This window comes from Alosa pseudoharengus, unplaced genomic scaffold (assembly GCF_046254945.1).
Source record: "Alosa pseudoharengus isolate Yale_2024_CS ecotype anadromous, Long Island Sound unplaced genomic scaffold, YU_APseudo_1.1 YU_APseudo_1.1_scf_13, whole genome shotgun sequence".
Classification (NCBI taxonomy): domain Eukaryota; kingdom Metazoa; phylum Chordata; class Actinopteri; order Clupeiformes; family Clupeidae; genus Alosa; species Alosa pseudoharengus.
In genome coordinates, this window is record NW_027468598.1 from 2,737,999 (window position 1) to 2,759,748 (window position 21,750).

Sequence of the window (21,750 nt, forward strand, 5' to 3'; positions counted from 1 at the left end):
ATGGTCGAAAACGCATGAAATTTAGCACACACATCAAGTGGTACAGTGAATAGACAGGGATAAAAGCTTGGCACCGGGCGTTGCCCAGGAACTCCATAGCGCCCCCTTACGTCACAGTGACTTGTGGTTGGCATATAGTTTTAGATACACACACCAAATTTGGTGGGTGTATGTAACTCCCAAAAACAACCAACTTTTGTATTAACATGCCATTAGCCACGCCCACAGGAAGTGAGGTAATTGAGATTTTGTGCGTTGTGGACATGATCAATTTTAACGTACTCCTCCTAGACGGTTGATCCGATTCATGTCAAAGTTGGTATACATGATGCCGAGATGTTCCTGATTATAAATTGTGAAGTTTTTTTTTGATATGTTGTAATTTGACGAAATGGCGAAATTATTAATTTTAATACCTTTCCACATAAACAATAAATGTGTCATAATTCACCATGCATGGTTTGAAATGTTTTAAATTTCACAGGTCATTGAAGACCATGTTAATGATAATATTCACATGCCCATAATGCATGTTTGGCATAGCGCCACCAACTGGCAACAGAAAGAATGACAATTATACTGATGTCACATGATCAATTTGAACATACTCCTCCTAGACGGTTTGTCAGATTAATTTGAAATTTGGCAAACATTATGCCAAGATGTCGCTGATGTTAAATTGTGAATGAATTTTTGAATGTTGTAATATATTTGATATGATTTTAATATCTCACCACATAAACAGGAAATGTGTCATAAATCACAGTGCATTGAATGAATGGTCTGAAACTTCTCAGGTTAATAGATATCATGATTATGATGATATCCAGACACCCAATGGGCCTGCCTGGCATAGCGCCACCACCTGGCCAAGCAGGAAATGTGCCAGAAATGGACAATGCCTTAAGTGATTGATCTGAAACTTTATAAAATATTGGATATCATTATTGTGATGATATTCACATGTGTAATTCACAGGCCTAGCATAGCACCACCTTCTGGCCAAGCAGGAAATGTGCCAGAAATGCTCTAGGCTTTGAATAAATGGTCTGAAACTTTTCAGGTTAATAGATATTATGATTATGATGATATCCAGACACCCAATGGGCCTGCCTGGCATAGTGCCACCACCTGGTCAAGCAGTAAATGTGCCAGAAATGGACAATGCCTTAAGTGATTGATCTGAAAGTTTACAAACATTTTGGATATCATTATTGTGATGATATTCACATGTGTAATTTTCATGCCTAACATAGCGCCACCATCTGGCCAACCAAAAAGTGTATCAGAAATGTTCTTTGCTTAAAATGAATGGTCTGAAATTTCTCAGGTTAATATATATTATGATTATGATGACACCCAATGGGCCTGCCTTGCATTACGCCCCCACCTGGCCAAGCGAGTAAATGTGGCAGAAAATAAAATACAAAAACAACTAGCACACGCTATAAATATGTACATTTCACAAACGCACCACGTCGGTGCTTTGTTGGATTCCGACATGTCACGGGTTGCGGCCCGCAGGTGCTCGGGCCCGCCATTGCCGCTTGCGGCTATATTTATTATTATTATTGTTATTTCACTTTTTTGCTTTCCTGTTTTTGAGGTGGTTAACATGGTCGAAACCTCTTGAAATTTGGCACACACGTCAGGTGTCATGCATCGCAGTTAGGTACAAGAGCTTGACCCCGGGCGTGGCCCAGGGACTCGCTAGCGCCTCCTTAGGTGACTGATCTCGTGGTTGGCAAATATTTTGAGGTGGTTAACATAGTCGAAAACGCATGAAATTTAGCACACACATCAAGTGGTACAGTGAATAGACAGGGATAAAAGCTTGGCACCGGGCGTTGCCCAGGAACTCCATAGCGCCCCCTTACGTCACAGTGACTTGTGGTTGGCATATAGTTTTAGATACACACACCAAATTTGGTAGGTGTATGTAACTCCCAAAAACAAACAACTTTTGTATTAACATGCCATTAGCCACGCCCACAGGAAGTGAGGTAATTGAGATTTTGTGCATTGTGGACATGATCAATTTTAACGTACTCCTCCTAGACGGTTGATCCGATTCATGTCAAAGTTGGTATACATGATGCCGAGATGTTCCTGATTATAAATTGTGAAGGTTTTTTTTTATATGTTGTAATTTGACGAAATGGCGAAATTATTAATTTTAATACCCTTCCACATAAACAATAAATGTGTCATAATTCACCATGCATGGCTTGAAATGTTTAAATTTCACAGGTCATTGAAGACCATGTTAATGATAATATTCACATGCCCATAATGCATGTTTGGCATAGCGCCACCAACTGGCAACAGAAAGAATGACAATTATACTGATGTCACATGATCAATTTGAACATACTCCTCCTAGACGGTTTGTCAGATTCATTTGAAATTTGGCAAACATTATGCCAAGATGTCGCTGATGTTAAATTGTGAATGGATTTTTGAATGTTGTAATATATTTGATATGATTTTAATATCTCACCACATAAACAGGAAATGTGTCATAAATCACAGTGCATTGAATGAATGGTCTGAAACTTCTCAGGTTAATAGATATCATGATTATGATGATATCCAGACACAACAATGGGCCTGCCTGGCATAGCGCCACCACCTGGCCAAGCAGGAAATGTGCCAGAAATGGACAATGCCTTAAGTGATTGATCTGAAACTTTATAACATATCAGATATCATTATTGTGATGATATTCACATGCGTAATTCACAGGCCTAGCATAGCGCCACCTTCTGGCCAAGCAGGAAATGTGCCAGAAATGCTCTATGCTTTGAATAAATGGTCTGAAACTTCTAATGTTAATAGATATTATAATTATGATGATATCCAGACACCCAATGGGCCGGCCTGGCATAGCGCCACCACCTGGTCAAGCAGGAAATGTGCCAGAAAATGGACAATGCCTTAAGTGATTGATCTGAAAGTTTACAAAAAAATTGGATATCATTATTGTGATGATATTCACATGTGTAATTTGCATGCCTAACATAGCGCCACCATCTGGCCAACCAAAAAGTGTATCAGAAATGTTCTTTGCTTAAAATGAATGGTCTGAAATTTCTCAGGTTAATATATACTATGATTATGATGACACCCAATGGGCCTGCCTTGCATTATGCCCCCACCTGGCCAAGCGAGTAAATGTGGCAGAAAATAAAATACAAAAACAAATAGCACACGCATCAAATATGTACATTTCACAAATGCACCACGTCGGTTCTTTGTTGGATTCCGACATGTCATGGGTTGCGGCCCGCAGGTGCTCGGGCCCGCCATTGCCGCTTGCGGCTATATTTATTATTTATTATTGTTATTCTACTTTTTTGCTTTCCTGTTTTTGAGGTAGTTAACATGGTCGAAAATTCTTGAAATTTGGCACACACGTCAGGTGTCAAGCAACGCAGTTAGGTACAAGAGCTTGACCCCGGGCGTGGCCCAGGGACTCGCTAGCGCCCCCTTAGGTGACTGATCCCGTGGTTGACATATATTTTGAGGTGGTTAACATGGTTGAAAAGTCTTGAAATTTGACACACACATCAGGTGTCACACAAAGCAGCTAGGTAAAAAAGCTTGGCCCCGGGTATGGCCCACAGACTCGCTAGCGCCCCCTTATGTCACTGTGACTTGTGGTTGGCATATAGTTTTAGATACACACACCAAATTTGGTGGGTGTATGTAACTCCCAATAACAAACAACTTTTGTATTAACATCCCATTAGCCACGCCCACAGGAAGTGAGGTAATTGAGAATTTGGGCGTTGTGGACATGATTAATTTTAACGTACTCCTCCTAGACGGTTGATCCGATTCATGTCAAAGTTGGTTTACATGACGCCGAGATGTTCCTGATTCTAAATTGTGAAGCCTTTTTTTGATATGTTGTAATTTGACAAAATGGCGAAATTGTTAATTTTAATACCGTTCCACACAAACAATAAATGTGTCATAATTCACCATGCATGGCTTGAAATGTTTTAAATTTCACAGGTCATTAAAGACCATGTTAATGATAATATTCACATGCCCATAATGCATGTTTGGCATAGCGCCACCAACTGGCAACAGAAAGAATGGCAATTATGCTGATTTCACATGATCAATTTGAACATACTCCTCCTAGACGGTTTGTCAGATTCATTTGAAATTTGGCAAACATTATGCCAAGATGTCGCTGATGTTGAATTGTGAATGGATTTTGGAATGTTGTAATATATTTGATATGATTTTAATATTTCACCACATAAACAGGAAATGTGTCATAAATCACAGTGCATTGAATGAATGGTCTGAAATTTCTCAGGTTAATAGATATCATGATTATGGTGATATCCAGACACCTAATGGGCCTGCCTGGCATAGCGCCACCACCTGGCCAAGCAGGAAATGTGCCAGAAATGGACAATGCCTTAAGTAATTGATCTGAAACTTTATAAAATATTGGATATCATTATTGTGATGATATTCACATGCGTAATTCACAGGCCTAGCATAGCGCCGCCTTCTGGCCAAGCAGGAAATGTGCCAGAAATGCTCTATGCTTTGAATAAATGGTCTGAAACTTTTCAGGTTAATTCATATTATGATTAGATGATATCCAGACACCCAATGGGCCTGCCTGGCATAGCGCCACCACCTGGTCAAGCAGTAAATGTGCCAGAAATGGGCAATGCCTTAAGTGATTGATCTGAAAGTTTACAAACATTTTGGATATCATTATTGTGATGATATTCACATGTGTAATGTTCTTTGCTTAAAATGAATGGTCTGAAATTTCTCAGGTTAATATATATTATGATTATGATGACACCCAATGGGCCTGCCTTGCATTACGCCCCCACCTGGCCAAGCAAGTACATGTGGCAGAAAATAAAATACAAAAACAAATAGCACACGCATCAAATATGTCCATTTCACAAACGCACCACGTCGGTGCTTTGTTGGATTCCGACATGTCACGGGTTGCGGCCCGCAGGTGCTCGGGCCCGCCATTGCCGCTTGCGGCTATATTTATAATTAGAACTTTGTTCTAGGGAGAGTGGCGTGTAAACTTCTTGAGCGCAGCCAGTGAGAACAGACTGAACTAGACTGCATTTCCGGCGGGAACTGCGAAAGTGTGCTTGCCCTGGTCCGGTCACCAACGTGAGCAGACAGTGGCATACACTATGCTGAACCTGGCTTTATCAACCGTCTCTGCATATAGTATAGGGAGGGAAAGTAATCTCATCGCCATCTAGTGGTTGCGTTCCTAGAGTTTAGCGGAGGGGATGGGATTTTTTTTTTTTAGAAAAAATATATTTCGGTGCACATTGGGATCTTAATTGAATGCCTTCCATATGTTAGGCACTGGGGTCACCTCTATTGCTTCAAATAGTCATACCTTATTTTTAGGGTCAGTTGAATTGTTTTGAGTTTTTGTCGTAACATGGTGATAACAAACTACAGTTGTGTGACGTCACAGGTTTGGGCGCTTAATCTCTAACTGATCAATACGGCAATTTGCTTAACTGGCTTACATATTTTTGTAATAACGGTAGGTGATGTAAACCGCGTGGTGATAACCTTTATGTCTGGATAACTGGTGTTGTGCTTCTACTCACATGAAGAGCTGGCAGTAAGTGTTAAGTTCGCAGAGGTAAATGTTCTACAGATCTACAGCAACTTCTGGTGAGATTACAACTTACATGAGTAAACGAGACGAGGGGTATGTGGCCTCAACCAGAGCCTGTCTACGAAGAGCCTGTTTACTTTCATTGTATCGAACCTGGTTGCAGTTTACTCATTGTTCCTCTAGGGGCCGCCGCTAGCTAGTGCAGAATGAATGGGAGTCTATGGGGCTAGACGGGTAAAATGTATCTTTATTATCGTCTTAAGCTTAGTTTTCTCTAGACTCAACCATAAATACATGCCTCTCAGTTGGAACAACCCAAAAAACTAGATAATTGCTTGAGATTTTGACAATTTATGGTGATTTTATTTTCGCTAGATCTTTGCACAGATTGACGCTAATGCATTATAGAGGAGTGGATCACTGAAGCAAGATGGCGTCTCGATTGACGCATTCGTTCCAATGAACAGCAGTAGTCAAGGCGACATCTAGTGTATATATCTATGATACGTTTCCACCTAGTGTTCAGATGTAGGCCAGAGCCATCTCTATGGCGCTGATGTAGGCTATTTAACATTAACGTGACATTGCTTGCTTATTCTTTCGTGAACTCCATGCTTTTAGGAAAACAATCTTTTTATCATAGTTCCCTCTTCAATGAGCGATTACCAGCTCGTTTTTGTAACAGAGATAGCTGTTTATTGTCCCTAGGTTTACAGAAACACCTATTCATATTAATACGTAGCCTATGGAGTGCTGCCGACCACTGTTCATTACGGCCCAGAATGCCTTGCATGTCTTTACAACAAAACAACCGAGTAAAACCTAATTTCCCGTAAACATATGAATTTGCATACTTGTAACATTTTTAATAATACTCTCCCATCATGATATTTAACAATAATGAAAAATTTAATTTGAATACCGTCAATGTGAAAACAACTCTATTAAGTCCATACTATCCCATGGCAGAGCAAGGATTTCATGATTGGGCAAGGGTTGCCCCGAGACATTGTGGCTGCCCAGAGGCATTGAACATACTTGGAAGGCATTGAGATAGAAGGTGAATGGTGTAAAGGTGAATGGTGAGAGTTACCAAATACCTGTGGGTGGTTTGCCAAATGATGGAAACTTTTGGAATATTTCTTTTTTTTTTTAGCTTATGCACCCTCACATTGGAGTCCCCAGTTCATATACAAAATTTGGTATCGATATGTGACAGTGTTCCTGAGATATGGACGACTTCCTGTTTCGGAGCTTCGCCGTCAATTTCGTTTGGCTGTGACGGGCAAACGCTTTCGAAAATCAAAAATCCTTTGTGACCTGTGAAAATTTTGTTTCGCTTTCTGTTCAAACCAATATGGCGGACGAACAACACGCCCACCTGACGTCATCTTCGCGACCAACTTACACCGGTACTGACCGGATGTTTTAAAGTTGGAACGGTGTCTCTGTCTCAAAGGGCCTAGGCGCTAGAGCTGACAAAAAATTAGGGAGACGGGAAAAATAATAAAACTTAAGAAGAACAATAAGTGTGCTGCTTTGCAAGCACACTTAATTAAGAGAGGCCAAACCGTATTAGGCCACTTGAGTTAATGCAACTTTCTCAAAATGTGGAAAATACTTTTCGACATCTTTCTCTACAAATGGTGTAACGAGTCTGATGTGCTTACTGATATTGAAAGAAGCCGAATGAGTAAGATCCATATTTTCTTCTATAGTCTTCACTTCAAGCCGTCTCAATTCCAATTCATTTTGGGAAGCTCTAAGGCGCAACTCTTCTCTTTCATTATCCAACTCTTTTTCTTGAACTGAAAGTTCTTTTAAATGAATTTCCTCAAATCAACAGGTGGCAAGATTCCCTTTTCAACTAAATAAGGTAGCATAACAGACTTAACCATGTGTTTTAAGCGCTTTTCAGCACTGGGCAATTCAATCTGGAATGTACTCGCTACCTCCAGGAGTTGATCCTTGGTGAGGCTATGAAAGGCCTCTACCGAGGGATTATCAACAAACTCCTGTGCCACAGAAGTCATGGTTTTAATTGATCAAATCAAGACAAACAAACAAAAATCGAATGGCTACAATAATAACTTCAAAACGAAGTGGCCACAAAATTCCCCTAAAAGATGAGCACTAAACTTTTCGAGTATGGCAAAAACCATGCCACAACACTTAACTAAAAGGACGATAGGAGACTAGACGAACAAACAAACCAGACAACCAAAAAGAGTATGAAAACTGGATGATTCGCTGCTGCACCGCAACCCACATACACAAAAAAACTAACTGAAACCTCTCTTAATTCAGTTTGTTCTCACTGGCCGTGCTCAAGAAGACACCGGCACAGCACAGTCTTTCATATTGCAGGGCATCCTACCCTTGTCTGACGTAACGAAAAGTGCTAGTCTGTGGCTTTGAAATGGGGTTCACTGTCGTACCACTTCATCACATCCAGTTACATTCTAACGTGATTACTGGTACAGTTGCTGTGGGTGTCCATCAATCTTTGCCTATTCCAGGTGTTTCCTTCATTCTAGGAAATGACATTGGGGGAAATTCTGTATGGGGAAAAATTAATTCCGAAGTAAGCCAGCAAATCATGAGTGTGTGCACAAACACCCCAAAGTTTTCCCCGCCTGCACGATCACTCGCGCTATGGCCCAAAAAGACTCCACTTCCCTGGAGGGAAAAGAACGCTCCTCTCCTCTCAGATTTTGATTTGTCAGATTCTTTCTTTCGTAATCTTGACGATTCGTCCTCTGCTTCTCTGGCTGGTTCTGGCGAGAAGTCAAAACTAGTTAGAAAAGAGTCTTCATTTTCTGCTTCTCTGACTGATTCTGGTGTGAAGTCAAAATCAGTCAGAAAAGAGTCTGTGCGCTTGTCTTGTGCGGAGTTAATCGCTGCTCAAAAAGCAGATATGTCACTTGCCTCTCTCCTTCGTCAGGCTTCATCTGATGTTGATGTTGATAAATAATAATAATAGCTTTATTGTCCACAAGAGTGGAAATTTGTCTAAAATACAGACACAATAAATACACAATACATACATACAAATAGACAATACATACAACAAACAAATAACACAAACAACTTAGATTATAAAGTATAAGTATATATACTTTTTTGATCCTGTGAGGGAAATTTGGTCTCTGCATTTATCCCAATCCCAATAAATAAAATAATGATAAAATAAATTGGCCTGATTTCTCCGCTTATTTCTTTTCAGTGGCTAGAGCTGACAGAGGAGGTAGCTGTTCATTTTCACATTCACGACATAGCACAGACACATATGGACCTAACACATAAAAAAATACAAGTAAAAAAAGTTTTGTGTGGCAGGGCACCTTTAATAGCCTACAGACCTTGTTGAGCACTAATACATATGCATATGAGTGATAACGGTTATATGTGTTCCCAAAACTAAAGTGTTACTACATAGGAACTGGACAACAGAATGTGTTTTATAGCCTACCCCTTCAGCCCATTTAGCAGTTTCTTTGTTGCCACCCCCCTTTCCAAATGAGCCAAATGCCCACCAAAACATGACATCCTGGTAACACCTCTGCGATAACCTCACAACCCATCACTAATGTGGTAAGCCATTGTCAATATTGATTACAGTATAATACTCATATGTCTGTGCACAGGATTATGAAAAAAAAACAGCCAGATGTTAAGTAAACTTTTGTGGAAAGATATAGGATGAGCCAAAGATGAACACATTACCAGTACATTTCTGAGCTGATTTGACTCATTGGCTGACTGAACAGATTTAGTTTCACTTTCACTACTGTTGCATGATATTGCAAGCCTTGGTGGAGTCATGCGATCTCCGATAGCCCTTATAGCTGTACTGTATACAATGTGTATTTAAACAAACAGTAATAATACCTATTTCACTGTTCCAGATGTCAGTCAGGTATGGGTATTAAGTCATGATAAATACAACTTTGCCACTTTGCAGAGGTTATCAGAATAATCCCTCATACATGGACTAAAAATCACAACTACACTTTGTCACCTTGACTGTTACCGTCACTTTTTTTGTGTCTGGGCCCATGGACTAATAGCATTAGACCTACTGTTGAACTACAATAAATTAGTTTCATTAGTATCATTCTTGACTTTGGTTTCCACAAGGCTAACAATCCATATGGATGATGAGCTGCGGCTCATTGCCCAGAACTCCATGCAGAGCCTGTTGGTGGACTTCCCTGACTGGCGTGAGGATCTACTGTTTGGTTTCACCAACTTCCTCCTGCGTGATGTGCAAGATATGCATCAGAACCTACTGGAAAGCTCCCTAAAGCTGTTGCTGCAACTTCTCACCCAGTGGAGATTCACCTTACTCGCTGGCAACAATGTCCTTGACACAGCCAAAATCTGCCCCTCAAAGGTAATTACACATTTACATGTAATTTCACGTATCACTCACTCATTAACTAATCTGTCAGTTATAATGTCAACTTAAATGACTTTGTAACCAGTGTCTTAGATGATCTTAAAACTGATTTCTTTACAAGCATTGATTCTCCTCCTTTTGTGTTTTGGGCAGCTCTTGCAGTCAGGCTCCAGCCCCAGACTACCAGCAGACCACAGTGGCCACTCCCTGGTGATGCATGCAGTGGAGGGTCTGGCCCTGCTTCTACTCTGCTCCTTACAGACAGTCACACGCAAGCTGGGTGTGGCCATCCTCAAAGAGGTCCACCTCCTCCACCTCACAATTGGAAGGGATGAGGTGAGAGCAATGGCCTTTTCAGGAAAGACATGCCTGACAGGCCGGCATAATAATAATAACATCAGCAAATGATAGAACAAATAAATTATATTATTAACTAGATGTACAGCAGAATATGACCGCCGCCCAGTCCATCACATTTTTTCCACAAAAATAAGTCACGTTTGTCAAATTGTGTTAATTTCCTACTTTGTTCCTTTTTGTGTTTGTAATTGAGTGTGTGGTTGTTTTTGTGTATATGTGTGCTTCTGTGTTTGTTTATTGAGTGTGTGTGCCTGCATGTAAGTTACTTTTTTTGTGTTTTTTGTGTGTGTGTGTGTGTGTGTGTGTGTGTGTGTGTTTGTGTATGTACTGTAGGGGCTCTATCTTCCGTCCCGGCGCAATTGACTTTGTATACTCGCGCGTTTGTCTTTCCTATTTTGCAGTCAGCGCATATTGGAATTTTCCCTCCACAGGTACATGCCTGTAAATTAGGGAATTCGATTGCGCCCACGGGGGCGGTTCAGCGAAAAGACGGGGCGTGTTCCGGCGCAAATGTTCACTGTTGATATTTTGCAGTTTCAGAAAACAATTCCGCCACAGACCAGGAACTCCCTGGTCTAAAGTCTGTGGCGAAAATGCAGATGCTATTTTAAGGGCGCATGCATGACCACAGGCCTGCATGAATGAATGCGTTGCACACCAATCTACAGACACCCCCGTGCACAGACGGAAACATTCAAAGCCTTGATAATATTTGTCCATTTCCCAGTTTTGTTCGTGCATTGGTGACCTAAATATTTAGTAGCCTATATAGTACAACATCTACATGCAATATCTTTACAACAACGCCTAATTACGACCTATTAATCTGGACAACTTTACAGCCCTATAAAGGCTAAAGTTATTTTTAGTTTTGTTCCAATTTACCGTTGTGTAAGGTTTTAAGCACCATAATTTTGCCTACCTTGTTGTAGCCCATCTGAAATAACTCCAAGCTTTGCTATGTTCCCTCCATCCTTTCGTTATTTTCAAAAAACGTTTTATATCCATGATGGCTTTGAAGTCTTGAGTTAGTGAATTAGCTTAAAGCAACACCAAAGAACTTTTCCTCTGTCGCATGCACGCTATTTGTTTATTCAGCAACGGCTTTGCAAATAACGATGTCCATAGACAAGGTAGAATATGTTGCATGATTTTATGAAATTACGATGTATTGCGACATCATGCAAGTCAAATTTGTAGTTTCTTATGTCTCATTCCATCGAACTACAGATCCGCTACCTGATATGGCAAACTTACATAGTGCGGTTATAGCCGATAGAGGGCCGCGAAGCGAATGTAGAAGTGCCGTTCACCCTGTTAAGAGTTGATGAACCACGGAAACAATTTTGGAAACATTATTTTAAGGTACAAAAAACTCTTTGGTGTTGCTTTAAATCAGCTTTTCATGTGCTGTTAACCAGCAACAGATAGTACAAGAAAGCAGCAAGTATGGTTACAATTTCTGTACAATTTCTGTAGTTGCTGCATCCATTCATTGTTATTCTCTCTCCTGCTCAAATAAATGTTGTGCGTGAATTAAGTTGATGATAACGTGTTTACAAACTCTGCTTTAGGCTACAGAAAATATTGTTAATAGTCTACTGTCACGCAGTTAATGGGATACTGTGCAGAGTTGAAAGTTAGGTCAACTTAAACGAAGCCCTTGCTTGGCCGCCTGTGCTGCGCAACGCACACTTAGCTCCTCTCATATAGTTCCCATTTCTGTAAACCATACATCATTTCAAAGAAAAATATTACCACTCGAGGGAAATCAGTGTGGTGTCCATGTGAAAAAATAGGCATAAATCTAGCGTAGCCTACACATTTTCACGAATCACTGATGTGTTGATGACATAAATTAGGAAATGTTAGAGGACTTAAGGAGACGGGATGTTGAACTGCATGCCGATGCCATTTAACCCAAATGCCCCAGCGGCAGCACGGGAGAGAAGAGATTAACTGACAGAAGATATGCATTGTCTATAGAGAGGTAATGTTAGATTACATTGTACATTGCAAATATATCACCATGCATTCATAACCTCGTGATTCAGTGAGAATGATCCCAAAACATCGGAAAGTATGTCTTTGTGACAATTCTGTATTACATTTTGTCAAGATGAAAAATCAATAGCTAACTGTTCCCAGCTGAACAGTGATTATAGCGCTGTGAACGCTCCTGGCTGCGCCTGGCAAATACGCCACCATAATAGCAATCAGCTATGGAACAAGCGTGCCTGGGAATGTGAGATGACGCTCTGATTGGTTTATTGCACGTTATGCCCAAACCACACCCATGATTAATGTAGCTACTTCAGACAACCCCATTTTAGATTTGCGTCGGGCGCAACAGTCAAATATCCCGCCGGTAAAATAGCATCAGCGCCCGAGATCCGCCCATAAAGTGAATTGCGTTTTGCGCAAAGACACTTCCATTTTAGACCATTAAAATAGGGCCCTAGGTGTGTTTGTATGTGTGTGAGGGTGTGTGTGTGCATGTGTAGTGTGCTATTCAACTACTTTACCAATAACCTAGCCCATCTGTTACAATAATGCATACAGAACTGGTTCCTTCCTTCACAATACTGTAGAGACTAGTGAATCACCATCATTTATAACAAACATCAAATGTAAAGTATATATACATATATATTTTTAAGGAGTAAAAAGGGGTAGGGTGGGGTGAGAAGGGTTAATGTAACAACAACATATTACAGTTATAGCACTTTTCTTGACACTCAAAGTGCTTCACAGGAGAGGCGGAATCTCACTAAGCACCATAGTCTAGTCGTAATTTCTTGAACCCAGAAATGTTGTACCCTAAAGTTTTATTGCAGAAATGTCATCTGTAGGCCTAATGGATGGAATTGAACTTGGTTGCCTAAAGTTGCACTTTGAGCAATTTGCATAATTAGCATAAATAGACAATTAAGGCGAGACAGTACAGGTGAATAGGGTAAAAAAAAATAAACTAGAAACGCAATTCCAAGGAATTACCAGTGCATGAAAATGCAAAAGTTGTGATGTAAAATATCATGTATAGTTAAAATAGATAATACAGAGATGGTTACTACGGTGATGCTAGGATAGACATGGTGGTTGCATAGCTTAATAAAAGTTGATAGTTTAAAAGTAGACTGTTTAAAAGTTGAATGTAGATAGTTTAAAAGTTGTTGATAGACAGCTAGTTCAATAGAGAGATAGTTTAATGATAGTTTACAAGTAGACCGTTTAAAAGTTGAATGTAAATAGTTTAATAGTTTAAAAGTAGACCGTTTAAAAGTTGAAGGTAAATAGTTTAAAAGTTGTTGACAGACTGGAAGTTTAATGAATGTTGATATTCAAATAGTTTAATGGCTGTGTATAGGTAGATATTTGATGATAACTGAAAGTTGGAATGGCTCTAATGTTTGCTAGCAGTTATGCTAAGATTTTTAACTATGCTAACCATGCTACTTAGCTAATGTTTTATAGCAGTGCTAGCAATGCTAGCTTGCTAACCATGCTACTTAGCTAACGTTTTCTAGCAGTTTAATGAATGTTGATATTCAAATAGTTCAATGGTTGTGTATAGGTAGATATTTGACGATAACTGAAAGTTGGAATGGCTCTAATGTTTGCTAGCAGTTATGCTAAGATTTTTAATTCTGCTAACCATGCTACTTAGCTAATGTTTTATAGCAGTGCTAGCAATGCTAACCATGCTACTTAGCTAACTTAACTAACATTTTCTAGCAGTTTTGCTAAACATGCTAACTATGCTAGCAATATTAACATGCTAACTATGTTAACCATGTTACTTAGCTAACTTAGCTAATCATTTTTAGCAGTTATGCTAACTATGCTAACTAGCATGCTAACATTTTAGCATGCTAACTATGCTAACCATGTTACTTAGCTAACCTAGCTAATCATTTTTAGCAGTTTTGCTAAAAATGCTAACTAGCATGGTAACCATGTTACTTAGCTAATCATTTTTAGCAGTTTTGTTAAAAATGCTAACTAACATGCTAACATGCTAGCATGCTAACTATGCTAACCATGTTACTTAGCTACAGTGGGTAGGAGTCAAAGTTGATGAAAAGTGTTGACGTAGTTAATGACAAGTTAAAAGTGGTTGATAGACAGCTACTGAATATATATAGTTTAAAAGTTGAAAAGTTGAATGTAGATAGTTTAAAAGTTGTTGATAGACAGCTAGTTTAATAGATAGATAGTTTAATGATAGTTTAAAAATAGACCGTTTAAAAGTTGAATGTAAAAAGTTCAGTAGTTTAATGGGTTACATTGTTTAACAGTGGATTATTGTAGTGAGGACTTTTATTTTGAAACAGTTTTGGGCAGAGGAAACAGTTGAATAGGATGTGTAGTCTTAATTGGCCCAGATTGTATGCTTAAAGCCTGAGGCTGCAGGTGGCCTGAACACCTGCCATAGGATTCTAATTGCTTAACGGTTGATTATGATGTCACAATCGGCAATGTTAAGTCTATGGGGATTTTTAAAAAGGTAATGGTAAGCGGAATAATAATAAGAAGAAGTTGTTGCCTAGGAAGAACAGTACAGTGCATTTTCATGCACTGTAATAAATAGATATCACCATGAAACTTTCTCAGTTGGTTACTTATGTTAAGATGAGAAAAAAATGTATTGCATGTTCTTTTATATTTTAATGTTTACATATGCAAATCTCATGCCCTATCTCATTAAAAATGCTCGAATTTGCATACACACAAAATCAGATTCTGTGATAAAGCCAGGCTGGCAACCAAACCTGGTCGGGAGGAGGTTTTGTGCTAAGTTAAAACTCAAATCGTGCTGCTGACCAATCAATTATCTTGGAAAAAACAAAGTTATATCACGTGTAAGATTCTGTCATGTGTGTTACAGGGGACGCTCCGCCTATCCAAACTTTTTTGATCTCGCAGGTGCATTTAGCGCGTGCTATTAATATGAACGTTCATACCATAAAACATGTCATTACCACTGATTTATTTGGTGTTGAAAGTTAGTCACTAAAAATGAACACCCTAGATTAGGCTGTCGTCCTTAAATGTGGAAGTAATCGTTTTTATTATAGGCGGTCTTGTGCGTCTCCACGTTTCACGATTGGCCAACATCATCAGAACACCGAGAACGCTCACAAAATCTGAGCTGAGAGCCTAGTTTGACAAATATACACATATCTGCGTTCGTAGTATCAACTAACTTATAACCCCTTAAGGCTTTGTGAATCCTCTATATGTCTAACACACAGCTAACATATAGCTATAAACTCCAAGAAAGAAAGGTCAGCAAATGATTTTTAGCTGATGTTCCGAATTATTTTCAAATGGACTTAAAGAAAAAGATTTACTCTAGCCCTAGCACACCACCTAACACACACACACCTAGCACACAGGTAACACACACACACACACAGCTAACACGCCAAGAAAGAAAGGTTAGCAAATTAATTTTAGCTGAGGTTTGCAAATTATTTTTAAATGGACTTCAAGAAAAGATTCACTCTAACCCTAACACACACACACACACACCTAACACACATGTGACACACACACACACACACACACACACACACACCTAACACACAGCTAACACTCCAAGAAAGAAAGTTTAGCAAATTAATTTTAGCTGAGGTTAGCAAATGGTTTTTAAATGGACTTCAAGAAAAGATTCAGTGGCGCAATTGTACAACTGAGTCTGCTGTTTATCTCTCTGTACTGTTGGACAGTCAAAGGAGAAAGTGAGAGAGAGAGAGCAGCACACAACCTTTTAGGTTCCCAAGTGCCGGAACTTCTGAAACCACACCCAGGCCACACCCATTGCCCCACCCTGTACCACAGAACTGTGGGAAAATAAGATCCCATTTACACAAAGGGAAAACACAGATATTTCAACGTGGTTTGGCCTCTCATTTACGCGAAAACACAGTTTTGTCCAACTCCAGTTTCGCAGTTGCATGTAAATATGGAAACCAGCGTTTTTGCATTGTTGGTCTCTCGTTTGTTTAGAATTTCTGATTGGCCACCAGTTTGCTCGAAGTGTTCATGTCACCCTTCCCCTGCTGTTTTTATTATTGGTGTGAACAGAATTATTTTCACAAACGAAGGAAGGGGAAATCGTTTTTTCCCCCCTGAATACCCTGATATGTATAACAGTGAAAGGAGACAATAAGGGCTGGCTGGGTGATATGGACCAAAACTCATATTCTGGTGTTTTGGGACTGAATGGCGATACAGTATACCCTATTGGTATTTTAAACAAAAAGGGCAAAGTGTTTAGTTTTAACTCAACGCCACAAGTAATCACCAACAACCGTATGTATTTAGACTTGTGCTGCATTATCTAAATATTCAACATTTAACCAATGTCCCGAATTTGACAAGTCTGAGTTTTATTTACGATCGGCAGTTGTCTTGGTCTGTCTTCGCCTTAAAGGAATTATCCGGAGTAAAATGCACTTTAGATCAATTTACGGATGATTGGGAGTACATACGTTGAGTTGACACCAAAATCATGTCATTTGGATGTGTTTTGAGAAAGTTCGATTTTACAGTTTTTAGTCAAAACTCGTTAGCCTGGAAGTGACCAGGGCAAGTAATTTCGCCTCTACAAAACGCTATTTTTATACTCTTCTACAGTTCCAAACAACATTACACTTACGTGGTAGTGAGTAGAGGGTCCTGACTCACTGTGGTCATTAAAGATCCCATGGCACTTATCGCAAAGAGTAGGGGGTTCCCCGGTGTCCTGGCTAAATTCCCAACCTGGCTCATTCAATCTGGCCCCCTAATCATTCCCCACTGTAATTGGCTCATGCACTCCCTCACTCTCCACCTCAAGCTGGTGTGTGGTGAGCGTTCTGGCGCATAATGGCTGCCGTGCATCACCCAGGTGGGTGCTACACATTGGTGGTTGTTACTAGTGAGGTCCCCCCTTCCATGTGACGCGCTTTGAGTGTCCAGAAAAGCGCTATATAAATGTAATGTGTTGTTGTTGTTGTTGTTGTTGTTATCCAGAATGATGAGATGCCCATGATTGAAGTGCTTGACCAGCTGAGCCCAGTGGTACTAGAGTCCTTTCTCCACTTGACAGGGACAGACATGGGGAGTGTACCAGACATGGTGAGCATGTTGGATGTGGTGTTTCACTGAGTTTGTTGAAGTGTTTTGAATCACGGGACAATATCATATTGTTCAGTTCACAGAATGTGTATAGATAATATCTATATCTTTACATATTATTTAAAAATGTAAAAATATAAAAGAAATATATACGGTGTAATATACTGTATATATATCACAGTAAATCATGACAAAATACAAAATCTTGTTTTTATTACATTTTATCACATTGCCTGTATAATTGGATATTAAAGTAAGTGATAACGGCCTTTGAGGTGTCCTGTTATGGGCAATTCCATGGAAAATTATGTTTTTTGTAACATCCATAACGCCAATAAAACGTGATGGTATGGTATGATGTGAATGATTACATGAAATTTGAGCATTTACTCATTTTGGCTGAAGAATGTACTTGAGAAAAAATGCCCAAAAAATGAATGATCATTCACATCATACAAATGCCAAGGCATTTTACTGGCGTTATGGATGTGACAAAAAGTCAATTTTCCGTGGAATTACCCCCATACAGAATTAATGGACGAGGGCGAGAGGGAAAGAGTTGCCTCCGCCCAAGTCCATTCATTCTGTATAACAGAACACCTCAAAGGCCGTTATCCCGCTTATCACCTGGTTGCCATTATAGGCAATAGTCATGCCTTTATAGCACACAAAGGAAACAAGTGGTTCCATTTAAAAAAGAAGCTGTTAGTTCGAGTAGTTGTTAGTTTGAGTAAGCCTACAAACAATGACAGTAAATGTCTGATCATGAAAAGTTACCGATTACTCAATTTATGTTCATAAGCCAAGTAATTCAAGTAGTCAGTGGTTTAGCTGGTGGGTTAGTATGGAACTCAAATGTTTGGTAACACTTTACTTGACGGGTGATTATATAACACATTCATAGCAGCTGTCATAAACTGCACATAAAGCATTCATGACTGTTTCATGAGATATGACTCAACATTCATACCAAACCTTTCATGAATGTGGGAAACAGAACAACGAGAGCTTGTCAAAATAAAAGTCCAAAGTCGCAAAGCAGCATTGCCGTTTCTGGTCCAAACCTCTTACCTGATCACGTCACATCTGAGTCAATGGGCTAGGCCTACTCCAGTGCCAAAAAGACAGAACATGGTCAAGCAAATAATTTTTGTTTCATAAAAATGTATTTGTTTTATGATGTAGGCCTAACCTTTGCACATGATTTCTCATCTTTTGCTACTGGGAATGTCCAACCGTTCCAGGTTACACAAATACGGGTCAGCTGAATGTATACTTGTATAGTAAAGTGACATTCGATGTAGACTTCATAAGATATTTATGAAATATTTACAAAGGCTGGAGAGATTAAATTAATGGTATCCAGGTTACACAAATATGATGTTGGACTTTTATTTTGACAAGCTGTCGTCGTTCTGTCTTCCACATTCATGAAAGGTTTGGTATGAATGTTGAGTCATGTCTCATGAAACAGTCATGAATGCTTTATGTGCAGTTTATGACAGCTGCTATGAATGTGTTATGAACTCACCCGTCAAGTAAAGTGTTACCAAATGTTTTGTATGTGTGTATCACAGTGATACCAGTAACGCGTCTATTTTGACCACTTTTTTCAGTAACAAGTAATCTACCCAGTCAGCACACATACGTCTCCAAGACGTCTGGAAAAGATCTGAACAGCTTAATTACATCGCGTTCCATTTAGAACGTCTTATTTTGATCTTACAAACAGCGGCGGATCTCACTGTCAATGTGTGTAATAGTTCTAAATCTCCTGGAGATCTTAATGTCTTAAATATGATCACGTTCCATTTAGAACGTCTTATTTTGATCTTACAAACGTCGGCGCTATTTCACCGTCAAGATGCATTTTAGTTCTACATCGGCTGGAAATCTGTATGTCTAAAATACGCTTTATTCCAGTATAGCCTACGTCATCTGCTAGGTGTAGAAATATTATGTGCTGGCTGATCACCATCTTACCTTCAAAAGGCTGTCATTTGACATCACAGCAGCACTTCGCACATAGCTAACGATTTGATGTAACACATCCTAGCAAGTTGAATGGATATAAGCAAGCACACATCCTGAATGCTATACCAGTTTAACATGGCAAATTCAATTGTGCAGGCTATAGCAAAGTATCCAGTGATTTTAATTCTTACAAAACAGCCATTATCACCATACAATCAATCTAAATTTCGAGAGTTTTAGAGGTTCCTACCATTTTGTATAGTTGCTTGTAAGTGTATGCAAGTAGCCTAAAGGTCATGGTTTTTCATAGATGCTTTTGACAATATTTACAGAGCAAACCAATAACTCAAACACATTTTATTTTACAGTTTTTACAAAAAAAACATTACTACACATTAATCAAACATTTGTTAAACACTGCTTGACACCTTATGGTATAGTATAAGTATACTCTTTTGATCCCATGAGGGAAATTTGGTCTCTGCATTTATCCCAATCTGTGAATTAGTGAAACAGACACAGCACACAGTGTACACACAGTGAGGTGAAGCACACACTCATCCCGGCGCAGTGAGCTGCCTGCAACAGCGGCGCTCGGGGAGCAGTAAGGGGTTAGGTGACTTGCTCAAACAACCCTCCGGTTACAGGTCCGAAGTGCTAACCAGTAGGCCATGGCTGCCCCACTGAGACATGCTGTAATTCCAAAACTAGCAATATGTTTCATTTATGAAAACAAAATAATAGACAAATAAACAGACCATTTAAACAAGCTCAACATTAATCTGGGGAGTTTCAGGACAAATTCTTACGAATTTGTAAAATGACTAGGGATGCACCGAATCCAGATTTTTGGGGTTCGGCCGAATACTGAATCCACTGGTTAAGATTCTGCCGAATCCGAAACCGAATACCGAATCCTACTTGATCCTCAGTCCATTAACACAGTAAACACATTTATGAAGTAAATAAAATCCACAGCAGTGTATATTTAATTTAATGTAATTTAATTTTAACTGTAAAAAAGGCAACATTAGGCCAGGATGACTATTTTGACAATTAGGCCATCTCAAGATCCAACCAATAGCCTATACAAAATATGAGTCTTAATCCCATAAAGTACAAAGTACAAACCAAAGTGCAACCAAGTAGGCTACAAACCAAAATCTTTCAGTTTTCACCAAAGTGCAACAATGCAAATAAAAGTTTTTTTTTTAAATCAAAATGTTTGGTGACTAATGGTTGGCTATTGAACAATTACTCAAAAAACTGCTGTTGTTTTGGTTGGAACAGCTAAACTACGATTAACAGTAGCCAAATATAACACAAAATTGTAGGCCTAATCACACACCTATAACCTTAACCTGTAGGCTAACCTCAACCTCTTACATGAAATGAACGTTCCCTTTCAGGAAAACAAGACGCTCGGCATTAAGAGGTGACAGCCGGTTGCGAGTGTGGGAACGAATGTCCCCAGCAGTACTGAAAAGTCTTTCACATACGCAAATGTTTTAACAGCGGCGATGTTGTGTACTGTTTAGGGTCCTTACCACCACGAGACAAATCGGCATTGCAAATTGAACATGTAGCTCGACTAGAATCACCTTCTTTGGACTGAAAGTACTGCCAAACAAACACTTTTTCTGCTCACGAGTTCCATTTTCACTTTCTCACTCACACAGCCTGAGCTACTGCATTCGAACGGGCCACCTACGTAAACACCTTCCTATAATCAACGGCGGCGTCATGACGTCGACCAGCGTAGCGCGCATAGTGTAAGCGTAGGGTTCGGTTTGGTGGGGGAAAATTCTAAGGTTCGGCAGAAACCGAACCCCGTCAAAAAATCCAATATTCGGCCGAATCCGAAACCGAATCCTGGATTCGGTGCATCCCTAAAAATGACAATGATTTTGATCAGCATGGCCATGTGAACATTCTCATAGCAGTAGTAAATGGGGGAGGGGGGGGGAGAGATGTACATACATGATCAATGTATCTAACAAACACAATCAGTAAATCAATCTACAGTACAGTTGGTCGTCCACCAATAATTGGTGGCTCGCATGGTAGCTTTGGCAAGATTTCGGCAAATTTGGTTTTACTCATTTTGAGTAGGCCTAAACTGTTCGCCAAAGGCCATCACCTCTGGCCCCAGCTTGATAAAAACAAAAGTAGGCTCTGATTTAGCCTAGTCTACTGTATGACTTCAACAAGGTGATCTTAAGTTTCGTTCTGCTTACAGTATCTCACT

General features: G+C 39.6%; 1 protein-coding gene across 1 annotated transcript in view; it reads left to right on the forward strand.

Moving 5' to 3' along the window:
* LOC143121459 (protein furry homolog) overlaps window positions 1–21,750 on the forward strand; it is a 522,367-nt gene that overhangs the window by 282,540 nt on the left and 218,077 nt on the right. Inside the window, exons 17-19 of the mRNA XM_076281827.1 lie at window positions 9,772–10,004; window positions 10,206–10,379; window positions 17,424–17,516. Of these exons, the coding sequence (XP_076137942.1) occupies window positions 9,772–10,004; window positions 10,206–10,379; window positions 17,424–17,516 (500 nt within the window). The remainder of the gene's footprint in view (window positions 1–9,771; window positions 10,005–10,205; window positions 10,380–17,423; window positions 17,517–21,750) is intronic.